Here is a 12,108-nt window from a genome sequence, read left to right on the forward strand (position 1 = left end):
AGCAAAGGGGGGTGGTTTGGAAGAGACGCATGGCTGCATGACAAGTCATCCATCCTCCAGCTGTAAGGCCCAGGCAGTGCTACACGTGCACAAAGGTGAGAACCCCCATGCGGGCTACCTGGTCCAGCAGGTGCAGCCGCTTCACGTACGTCTCCTCGGTGTGCAGGAGCTCCTGGGCAATGTGGAGCAGCTTCTGGGACTTGGGACACTGCAGAGACAGGAACCACAGGTCCCCGGGGAGGTGGGGTTGGTACCAGGGCGACCAGGGGGCCTGCAGGGCAGAGCAGGCCACACGCCCTGGAGCAGGGACTCAGTTCCCACAGCTCCCACTAATCCCCCCAAAGCCTCTGCATTCCAGAGACAACCCTGCCCTCCTGAGACCTTGACCACAGAGCAGCTGCAGCAGCCACATCAAAAAAAAAAAGTGGTTTGTGGCCTGTCAGCAAGACAGCCACTCAGAAAGCTACAGGCCCTCCTTCCCTAGAGACGTGGCGCTAACAACATATGGACCAGAGCGTCCCAGTGAGAACTCCAGAGACAGCTGAGAAGCCACTGATCCATGTCACTGTAAAATGGGAAAACCAACAGCAACGGGTACGTCTCTGTGTTCCCCCCACCCCGGGCAGCACCGCATGGCACATGCTGAAGTCCTCGCGCGGGAGGTCCCATTCTGGATGGACATGAGGCTGTGAGCCATGCATCCTGCACCCCGGCACATCGAGGGACCGCCCAAGGGGCCATCAGCTTCTATGTGGCCTGTGGCCCAACTGGGAGCACCTGACCTGAGCCCGAGTTTGAAAGCCATGGAAACAGGCCTGCTGCGAGTGAGAGCAGACATTATGCAGGTACAGTTTAGAGTAGGATGCTCCACCTTTAAGGTGTTTTAAGTAATTTCAATGGTAACCATTAGGAAAATATCTATAGGATATACACAACAGGCAACGAGAAGGGAATCAAAATGTAGCTTCACAAAAACAGTGATAACTAAGGGAGACACTAAGAAACAGCCAAAAAAAAAAAAAAACAAACAAACCCACGAGACATGCAGAAAACAATGATCAAAATGGCAATGGTCTCCCCAACAGTCGTTACTTTAAATGTAAATGGATCAAACTCTCTCATCAAGAGGTAAGGACTGGCTGGATGGATTGAAAGAACAGCAGCCAACGGTGTGCTGTCCACAAGACACTCACTTTAGACTTAGGGACACACAGGCTGGAAGTGGGAGGGTGGGAAGACCCACCATGCGAAGGGAGGCCAGGAGAGAGGCACCAGGCAGCACAGACTACCAGAAGCAAGGAGCATCACACAATGATAAAAAGGACCAGCTCTCTGAGAAGGTAGAACAGTTACAAATACAAACACACCAGGGCCGCCTGCTGGCTCTGTCAGAAGAGTGCAGGACTCTTGATCTCAGGGTGGTGAGTTTGAGCCCCATGTTGGGTGTAGAGATGACTTAAATTAATAAAAAGCTTTTTTAAAAGTTTAAACCAATATTCTATGCACCAAAGCTCACAGTTCCTAAATATGTGAAGTGAATTTTGATAGAGTTGAAGGGAGTCCCAGGAGACCTCAGTCCTGTACTTCCAAGCCTGGACAGGTCCTGCAGACAGAATCCTAAGGAAACAGGGTGTAGGTGGCACCATCCACCACACAGACCAACACCCTCTGCCCAACCACAGAATGCACACAGGGGATATTCTCCATGACCCTCTTCATATAAGGCTACAAAACAAACACCAATGAACCTAAGACCGAAATCATATAAAATATCTTTTCCAATCACTGAGAATGGAATTAGAAATTAACAGCCCAAGAAAAAGCAGGAAAGCCACGCAGAGGTAGAAATCAAACAACACGGTCTTAAATAAGTGGCAAAGAAGTCACAAAGGAAAACAGAAAACAGCCTGAAGTGAAAATGAAAACACAAACACCACAACTTGTGGAATACAGCAAAGGCTGGAGGAGGAGGGACATTTGTTTGTTTGTAGCTGTAAATGTGTGTGTGAAAAAGGAAGAGAGATCTCAAACCAACACCCTAATTTTACACATCAAGAGAACACACCAGACCCAAAGCAGGCAGAAGGAAGGAAACAACAGAGATCAGATCACAGATAAATGAAACAGAGAACAGAAAAACAATGGAAAAAATAATCAAAACTAAGGGTCATTTCTCGAAAAGACCAACAAAATTCACAAACCCTTAGCTAAATTAACTAAGAAATAGAAAAGCCTCAAATAAGTAGTGTTAGAAATAAAAAATGAAACATTACAAGCGACACCACAGAAATAAAAAGGGTCATGAGAGACCAACGTGAACAATTACACTCCAACAAATCAGACGGTCCAAACGGATAAATTCCTAGAAAGGCACCAAGATGAAGAAGTGAAGAAACAGGAAATCTGAAGGAGCAAAAATAAGTGGATTGAATAAGCAATAAAAAACTTTCCAACACAGAAAAGCCCAGGACCACGTGGCTTCACGGGAAAATACCAGTCTTTCTCTAATGTTCCAAAGCATCAAGGAGGAGAGACATGTCTGAGCTCGGTGAGGCCAGTGGGCAGATGGCTCACAGGGAAACTGGGGACAGGCGACCCTGACACTCACTGACGTGGATGTCCTGACACGATGGGACCCCACGCCGCAGGGAGGTTTATTCCAGGACTCGACACACAGTAAGAAACCCTCATGACAACCTGAATCTATGCCGAAGCAGCATCTGACAAGACTCAGTGTCCTTCTGCAACAGAAACAGCAGTGGCCGGGACCTCCTCGCATGACGAGGGCTAACTTCCCACAGGAGCACGATCTCACACCACTGGGTGGGGGACGGCAGGCACAGGATCCCCGAGGACGAGGACGGGCCGGCATGTGATGGGGAAGACAGACGAACCCACAAGTGCAGGCATTTCCGTGTCTCAGACGTGGAGACCGGGCCTTCCGCAGAGCCCATGTGGGCAGGATGGGAGGTGGGCCTGGGTGTGCACCGGCCCCCACCACCTGGAGATCAGGGTGGCCCGCGGAGCCCCCAGGGCCACACCTTGAGCGTCACAAGTGGTGTGGCCCATAGAAGCCACATCAACTGGCTTCCGTGTTGCAGGATGTCTGCACATCTTGGGACTTCGCTGACGCTGGAGGGAGGGTGCCCCCAGGGTCGGCTGAGTCCTAGAGATGTAAAGGACCACATACTGTGCCTCTTATGCTACCAGCCCCAAAGAGCATGGCGGGCACCTCCATGGGCTCGCCCAGGTCCCCTGCCTTGGTCACCCAGCCCCAGGCATCACACCTGGGACGGCTCCCTGCAGCTCAAGTCATTCAAGCCGATCCTAAACCTGCTCACCCTGCTTTGCCTGCTCCTTCCCCCAGAAACCATGAGACAGACTCTCGCTAACAATTCCCACCCCCTCTACCCCCTGACCCACTGGTCCTCCCCGTGTGGCCCTGGGTCCAGGCCCACCTCTCTTCCTGCGGGCTGTAAGTCAGAAACTACCCCTTCGCTGGCCTTCATCTCATCTGTTGGTGTTACTGCACCCGGATATAACAAAGCCACGGCTTTAGGACATGGCTCCCACCTGCCCCCCAACGGTGTGTCCTCCAGGCCTGTCTTCTGCCCCGTGCACTTTAGCAAGGACCATCTCATCAGGGCCAGCAGGTCTGGTGTCTCATGTGCCTCTCATGGGAGCTGGTCACTTACCCATGCTCCCTGTGCACAGGGGGTGTCTGGGCCGCAGCCCTCTGCCTCGTTTCCATCCCCACGTGTCCCAGGGCAGAGCCCAGATGCTGCTGGGATGCACACGGGCTCTCCCACAACAGACCTGCCATGCCGTGGATACACCTGCTTCCTGGGCCCTCTGCTCAGGGCTCACCCCTGCCCGGGCTCCCTTCCTGCCCGTCACGCCCCCTAGCGACCCTGTGGATCCGTGTCCCTGACACAGGTGACACTCATGCTGCCTTCCTCACAGGGGCTCTGTGAGGTGGGTGGCCAGCACCGTGGAGCGCGTGGTGGTAGTTCTGTGAGCACTGACCTCTACCCCCACGGCCGCCAGGGCTGGGGCACCGTGGGGACGGTCACCCAGGCTTGGGAGTGAGGTCATTGCCTGAGGGGCCAAGGCCCTGCCCTCTCTGCCACCCAGCTGCCAGGCCTCTCCAGTGTGCTGATGTACACCTGTTACTGAAACCAGGTGCAGCTGATGCAACCACAACATCACAACCCCTGAGAGGAGCCCAGGCCACCCCAGGACAGGAGGGCGGCCTACCTTGACTGGGTCCACAGGGGCCCTCAGGGGGCTGCTCTTGGGGTCGGGCTCCTCACCGTTACCTTCGCCCACATTGCTATCGGCCGCCTCCCGCACGGCCTCGCCTTCTGGGGCTGCCTCCAGGTGGCCCAGGACTGCAGGGCCCCGGCTGGCCTCGCCACCCTCCTCACAGGGGAACTGCTCACTGACCACACTGCACGATGGGCTGTCAATCCCGCTGTCCCGGTTAGGGAGCTTAGCACCACCGTTGGGCCCCCCCGAGGGCCCTAGGTCCAGGGGGCCGTCCCCTGAGGTGGTTGGGGTGCCAGGGCTCCCAAGGTCAGGGTCCTTGCCATGGGCTCTCGGCCCGAGTGGCAGTCCTTGGAGCTTCCCTGGGTCGGCCCTCGGGAGCTCCAGGGATGCACAGCCAGGCCCAGCATCTGGCTCCCCCAGGACAGCACCGGGAGCATGGGTTGTTGAGGACGTCCCTTCTGACTCCATCCTCAGAGCTGAACTCCTAGGGCCCCGTGGGGAGCTGGCAGGGCGGGGGGCAGGCTTCCTGTGGGGAGGAATGAGCAGAGTCAGGGCTGGCCAGGCTGGGACCAGTCCCCCAAAATGTGCCCCCCAGGGAAAGGTGGGAGTGGGAGGGGCTGTGCATGGAGGGAACAGCCCACAGGGCTCCAGGGAGTCCTGCCCAGACAGGCTCTTGGGGAAGGACAATGAAAAGCATCTTATTTGAAAAATAAATTTCTTCCATGTTAAATTAAAAACAAAAAAAAGAAAAAAAGTCAAGAGACAAAAAGAAAGGAACGAGCAAGGGAAGGAATCCCATAATGTGAAGCCACCTGCTGCTCAACACATTTAAACTACATGCACAACAACTGCTGTGAGCACAGTGGGTCAGGTCACTGGGGGCTCCGCACCCCAGGAGGTGGTCCTGAGGGGCCCTCCTCACCATCACTGTGACCTGCCACTGTCCACAGACCTGGACCAGGGAGGCCAGGGCTGTGCCCCAGATTACTACCCCCTCCGAAGAGCCCTGGAGCCCCTCGTTGCTTCCACTGCCCACCCCCTCCCCCGGCCCTGCCCAAGGAGAGGAGAGGGGAGGAGAAGGGAGGGGAGGGGAGAGGAGTCTAGTCAGGAGTCAGGGTGGGGGGAGGGGGCACCCGGCCAGGAGAGATGGACATTCCCTGGAATCTCCCTTTGGCCCCCTCACCTGATGCCCAGATCTCCAGGGAGGGCTCTGCGCCTGGCTCCCCACTGGCTGTGTCCGGGGTGTGGGTTGGCCGCCTCGGGCCGTGAGCGTCAGCCGGGCTGGGAGGTTGGCTGAAAATCTCCTTCCTGCCCAGCAGGTCTGCAACAGGGGTCCTGAAACAACACGGCAGGAGCTCGAAAGCTGCCTCCACCGCAGTGCCAGGCGCCAGGCCAGCTCTCAAGGCGGGGGTGGAAGGCAGCTCCGCGGCCCCGCCCCGCCCGGCCAGCCCCGCGCAGGCCACCGTGAGGGCAGCAGGGCAGCAGGGCAGCGGGGCAGCAGCCATGCCCGAACCTCCGGGCCACCACCGACCGCCCCACCCGAGGCACCCACACTGGGAGGCCAGGTCTCACCAGGGTGCAGAGAGCCAGGGGTCACCACCCAGCCACGCCAAGCACCCACCTGACACCTCCCAACATGGGTGCCCAGGGCTCACATCCACAATCGCCCCGCAGCCAGCAGCCTCGCCACACACACCCCTCCGCCCTCGAGAAACAGGCTAAAGCAGCAGTGATGGGGACACAGCCCCTCACGCCCCCACACAAAACTGTAAAGGTGTCATGGGCAGGACACTCTGGGCCCCTGCTCCGCCCATGACACCTGCCACACCACTCGCATCTCATGTGGCCAAGCTGCTCTGGGCCAACCTGGCAGGGGGATGTTCCCCAGGTGCCACATTTACAAAAGGGACGGGTCCAGGCAGAGCCCAGGTGGCAGGCACACAGCCTGGGGAGGTCTAGCAGCGCGGGTGCCCCCTGGGTATTCCCATCCCGAGCGGGTGCAGCCTGCCCCTGGAGACTGTGCACCATGACCACTGTCCTTCCCAGGACAGCAGAACCTACTCAGCCAGAAGGGAAAGCCCAAGGCCCCACATGAAGACGTCCCCGGGGAGCGGAGTGTGGGGGCAGCAGCAGAGACCACTGCCCTGGCCTGATTCAGGAAGCCACAGGATGCAGCCCGAGGCCTTTTCTCCCCACTGCCCTTCAAAGCCAAGGTCAGCAGCAGGGAAGGCCAGCCCCATTCCTGCTCGCCCTCCACATGGCTCAGAGGAGCAGGGGGCTTCTGGGAGGCAACGCACATATGCACACGCACCCACACATGTGCTTCTATAACACAGGGACGCACGCATGTGCACACATACACCCCACATGCCAGGAGCTGTGCTCAACACACTGTATGCTCGCTTACAGGTACCAAGGTGGGTGATGTGTTTCAGAGAAGTGAGCCAAGGCTGCCCCGAACCGCACGGGCCTGCAGAATGCCAGCACCTGTGAGCCAGATCCGCCAGACACTGCAGGCTCATTCTGACACGTCCAGATCCTGGGGTTGGGAGTGTGTGTGACCATGGAGCCACAGAGCTGCCCTCAGTCACCTCTACTGGCCCTGGCTCCTGCCTTACAAGCGCTGAGTTGCCCCAGATGAGTGAAGCTGGCTCCTGCCACCCCCTGGTGAGTGGCAACCGTGGTACAACCTGGGCCCCTGACACCAAGGCTGCTGCCACCCAGCATCAGCAGCCCCAACACTGAGGCTGGGAGAGTCAAATTCACCCCCGACACAGGGTGCCATGGACCATCTAAGGGGCTCCATGTGCAGCAGCCCCCAGATGGGACAGCAGGAATGCTTGGTCCCCGACCTGGAGCCCAGCCCCGCCTGGTGGCTGCCAAAGACAGAAAGGGATGGTCCTGCAGATGGACCCCGAGGCTGGCCAGCGCCCAACTCCACCTATTGCCAGCTGTGCCCTCCTCAGGAACAACACAGAAACCCCTGCTGGAACCACCACCATCCCCGTCTCTTGCCGCCTGGCGCCCAGCACCCTGTGTGTGGTCCCTGCAGACTGAGGCCACCAGAGGCGTGAGCCTGAGCAAAGACACCTTGGACACCATGACCCTCTGACCGGCAACAGCCCCGGAGAAACCTGCCAGCCCCTGTATTGTGCTAGACGACGACACTCGGCAGGCTTGCTGGTCTGCCCCACTAAGTGCAGTGGCTGATTACGCACAGCCAGCCATCTGAACAAGCCTAAAGACACACAGGGCGACATCAGGGAGCGTCCCAGCTGGGGGCCTAGGCTGCAGCAACCCGGAAGCTGCAGCACTGTGAGAAAGGCCTGCATCCCAGGGCTGCTTGGCCCCAGGGTCAGGCTCCAGAAGCACAGCTCTCACCCTGAGGCCTCAGCCTGGGGTCTCCGTCCTGTCTGCTGAGTTCATGGGAGCACACAGAGATGGCGAGGTGGGGCGCAGGGCTAGCTGAGCACAGGAAAGCTGAGTGTCCGCTTACGGGGACGCCCCATTGGCTCATACCAGCGCCCAAAGTTACGTGCTCTCAAAAGCTGCATGAGTGACATGTCCCTTTCAGAAAGCTTAGAAATTACGGAAAAACAAAAAGGAAAGAAAGCGATCATCACCATGGCATGGGATGCCTATGCGGCAGCAGCCTGCAGGCTGGGTTGCCCCGGGGGCTCCTAGGTGAGCCACAGCTTTCCTTAGAGACGCTGCTTTCATTCCATGACTGAATTCTGACACTTGGTCCTCAAGAACACCTTCTTCCCAGGAGAACTGAAAGCAGAGAGCTGAACAGGTACCTGTGCCCCCGTGGTCCCAGCACCACTATTCACGGCAGCAGGCAGCAGGCAGCAGGCATGGCCCATGGCCATGGCGGGCACATGGACACGGCCCTCAGGAGGATGGACACCCTGACAGCAGCCACAGCATGGTCGGCCTTGAGGACGTGATGCTGCGTGCCTGTTGCAGACACACATGCCACGAGGGGTGCCTGAGTCGTCCAATCACAGAGACAGGAAGTGGATGGGGGGTCGGGGGGTTAGTGCTTCATGAGGATGCAGCCTTAGTTGTGAAGATGGAATATTCTGGACATGGATGGTGAGGATGGCTGCACCATCACGCAAACACACTTCATGCCAACAAACTGGATGCTTCTAAGTGGCTTAGACAACAAATTTTATGTCCTGTGTGTTTTACCACAAAAAAAGCAGCTTAAAAGAATGGGTTTTACAAAATTCTCTTCAGAAGTTGTGTGAATGACACCCAAGACAACAGTGACTCAAAAACGCCCAGAACTCACCTCCTTGGGGACCCTGCCTTTCCCCACACACCCCCAGAAGCGCCTGGGCCCTGCCAGAAACACGCTCTGTGGCTGAGGCTTGGCCCACACCCAGCGCTGCCTGGAAACCTCCAGACCTGCTGCTCTATACATGCCCCCCACCCCGCTGCCTGCCCCTCCAGAAATCTGGCCCTGACACAGACCTGGGGGGTCCTGATGCAGACCTGGAGGAGGGGGGGGTTCTGACACAGACCTGGGGGGTGTAGGGACCTGACACAGACCTGGGGGGGTTCCTGACACAGACCGCAAGAGGACAGATCGCAGCCCACACCCATGTGCCCCGCTTTGTGTCCCCCCCGTGCGCCCTGACACCCCCACCACCTCCAACCCCCAACCCCACCCCACCCCCAGGCAGTGAACGACACCACGGTGGGTCCTCCCGTGCGGATCTGGGGAGGTGGTTGTGCCGCTGGGCTGAGCGGCCAGCACTTACAAGGTGGACCACCACAGGCCAGTTGCACTGGCAGACCCTCAGTTTCCTCCTCTGTAAAATGGACACACCTTCCTGAAGCCCGAGGTGGAGCACAGCCTGCAGACCCGCTGGCCACGTCCTGCGTGTCCCACAGCCCAGCACACAGACACAGCCAGGCTGATGGGCATCGGCCACGGGCGGGCCTCGAGCTCCCAGGCCCCTGTCACCAGCTCCATCGTGAAGGCCTCGGGGAGCCACGCCAGGGCACAGTGGGATGATGTGTGCCCCGAGCTGCCCAGCAGAAACTCCCGGACCACCAGCCCAGAAACGTACCCGCTCCAGCGCGAGGAGTCATGACGGCGGAGCCGGCTCAGGCACACGGGCCGCACGGCGCACAAGTGCACGGCACACAGGGTGCAGTGTATGAAGGCCGCAGAGTACAAAGGCTGCATGGCACCGAGGCCACATGCGCACAGGCCTGGGGGGCCTGCAAAACCGAGCACGTGCACTGCTTCGCCTTTACCGTCTCCCACAGAGGTGTGCTCCCCGCTTCCCCCCCCCAATCTGTTTTATCACCGTAAACTAGCACACTCCTGAGCATCATTGTACCTCACTCTGGGGCAGGAATATACCTACAGGCACCGCAGTCACCAGCACAGTGGCCAACCAAGACAGGGGACCTGATGTCCGGCCCAAGTGCATGGGGGAGGGTTGCTCGGGAGCCAGGGTTCGAGGCTGACCGCTGGCTCCCCAGGGACTCCCCCTGTGCTTACCGTCCACTATAATACCTAGAGAAGCGAGTGGACCAGAGCCCAACAACAGCTCCCAGCGGAGATGCTGCGAGCACAGGTGGCGCTGCCCAGGGTTCTGGGTGTGTAGCCTGGCCCCCACTCCCGGGGTCAGTGCTGCAGCCGTGCAGGGGAGGGGGGTCTGCTCTCACTGCCCCCAGGGGAGGACCCACACACACACGGACCCTGCCCGGGGTCACTCTCACTCTATGCAGCCTCACCTGACTGCACAGTGACCTTCCAGGTTATTGCGGGACAGGAACACCAGGCAGCAGGTTCACCCTCCCAAAGCCACACACTGGCAGGGGGCTAGTGTTCTATGTCCTGGGCAAGCTGGGCTTCATGGAGGCCCATGAGAGCCCCCAGGGACCACCTCTGAGATGACCAATCATTACCACCATACATGGGACCCCAGACAGATGGATGTGTCCCAGTTGGAGGGAACAGTGTCCCAGGAAGAGGGAACAGACAGGGAGCAGGGCCAATGAGAATCAGCCAGGCCATGTGGGAAGCGGCTGTGTGCCCAGGGATGAAGGCGGTAGAACACTGGGGTTGGTGGCAGGGGGTCTCCCAGCCATGGGCAGCTGGGGGACCATGTAGGTGAGTGATGCCTCACTTAGGGCTGGGCTTCACATGTGTCCTAGGGTCTGACCTCCACACTCACCCCCATTTCTCAGGTGCCTAACTCTCCTCATGGGTCACTGGGGGTCATGAGAGCCCACCTAGGACAGGTGTGGAGGATGGGGGGGCACTCCCAGTTGGTGCATTACAGTCACTGTTCTGAGTCCAGGGACATCTCCACCCCTGGGCTCTTGAGGGGCTCAAGGCAGCAAGGGCCCAGGTGTCCTCAAGGCCTCTGTCAGCACCCCCATCTGAGCTGTGGCCACTGAGACCAACTGAGAGTCAGAGCACATGGTCCCATACAGCTTCAGGGGCCCCTGGTCGTTGTGGGGAGACAGACAATAAGCCGGAGGAGCGGAACCAGGGCCTCTGGCCTCCTGCAAACCCCCAGCTGGAAACAAACCACTTCCTCCCTGTGCACCGCCCTGCCCGGCCCCAGTAAGCTGTCAGGCTCTGGAGGTTGGCATTGGGTGCAGTGGGGCAGCTGATAGGTCAAGACCCAGGGCTCCTGGGTCTCGTCTTCTTCAGGCCTGGCCCAGGAGTTGGCCGGGCAACTGCAGGCCCCGAGGGTCCAGGGAACCGGGTGCTCCGGGGCCCAGAACACAGCCCTGCTCTGCACAAGCACAGCGGCATCCGGCTCCCCACACTGCCACCCGTGGCGTCCCCCCATCCCCTGCCCGGAGTCGCGGCACCGGGATCCCACTCCCCAGTAGCACCACCAAATCCCAGCTCTGCCAGTGTCCAAACTGCAGATTTTGGGGGAACCTTCCAGAGCCACATTCTGTGGGAAGGCCTGGCCCCCCAGGAACTGTGCAGACCAGTCACCCTTCCTCCCCAGGACAACACCCAGGGATTCGGTGGCAGGTGCATAGGCTGGGCCTCTCCCAACCTCAATTCACTTTAGCAGGAGTCTCAGGTGCCCTAGACAACACCCAGCGCTGTCCCGGCAGATGGCATGCCTGCCGCTGGATGTGGCCCACCAGGTGCTGGCAGGGGCACCTGAGAGGCAAAGGACAGACCCACTGCCATGCAGCAGCACATGCTTCCCACCATGGAGCAGCCACCCGCAAGCTGCACCTGCTCTGAATGCCCCCCACCCGAGCGGGGACCCTGGCAGGGCCGGCAGAGACCCCGGGGCCAGCTCCACTCACCTGCCCTCTGAGGGCGTGCTTCTGCTCTGTGCGGACTTCAGGCAGCAGCAAAACACAACTTCCTTTTGCTGGTTTTGCAAGACGGGCCACCAAGGACTGTGCCTTCGCATTTCCGCAGCGTCACACGCCCCAGCTCACTGGTTCCCCAAGCTGCCTCCTTTGCGAAAACACAGCCCAGAGCAGCCGGAGAGCCGTCTGGGCCCCGCTGGGCCTCTGCGTCACAGCCTGTGCTGTCGGACCCAGGCAGTGAGCCGTCAGGGGTGTAGGCGATGGAGGCCACGGCCTTCCTGCCTCCCCTTGCCTTGTGGGCTCCTCCACACAGACCTGCAACCCCACGACCCCGGAAACCTCCAGAGGTCCCGCGGGCCTGAGCCCCAGGGGCCACTCACTGCAAGGAGGCCCGTGGGCCATCAGAGGAGCAGGGACAGGGCCAACCCTGGTCACAGGGCAGCTTGTGACCTCCGGAGAAAGTAAGTGCACAGATGAGCAATCTTCCGAGCCCAGGCCCGGTCCCACTGGTGGCTTCTT

The 12,108-nt window shown here is 59.2% G+C and overlaps 1 protein-coding gene across 1 annotated transcript in view; it reads right to left on the reverse strand.

Annotated features, from left to right (window-relative positions):
• FGD3 (FYVE, RhoGEF and PH domain containing 3) overlaps positions 1 to 11,739 on the reverse strand; it is a 30,434-nt gene extending 18,695 nt beyond the window's left edge. Inside the window, exons 1-4 of the mRNA XM_025423664.3 lie at positions 11,581 to 11,739; positions 5,453 to 5,604; positions 4,258 to 4,795; positions 119 to 208 (exon numbers count right to left, since the gene is read on the reverse strand). Coding sequence (XP_025279449.1) covers positions 119 to 208; positions 4,258 to 4,737 — 570 coding nt within the window. The 5' untranslated portion in view covers positions 4,738 to 4,795; positions 5,453 to 5,604; positions 11,581 to 11,739. The remainder of the gene's footprint in view (positions 1 to 118; positions 209 to 4,257; positions 4,796 to 5,452; positions 5,605 to 11,580) is intronic.
• Positions 11,740 to 12,108: the final 369 nt, after the last annotated feature.

Source organism: Canis lupus, chromosome 1 (assembly GCF_003254725.2).
Source record: "Canis lupus dingo isolate Sandy chromosome 1, ASM325472v2, whole genome shotgun sequence".
NCBI lineage: Eukaryota > Metazoa > Chordata > Mammalia > Carnivora > Canidae > Canis > Canis lupus.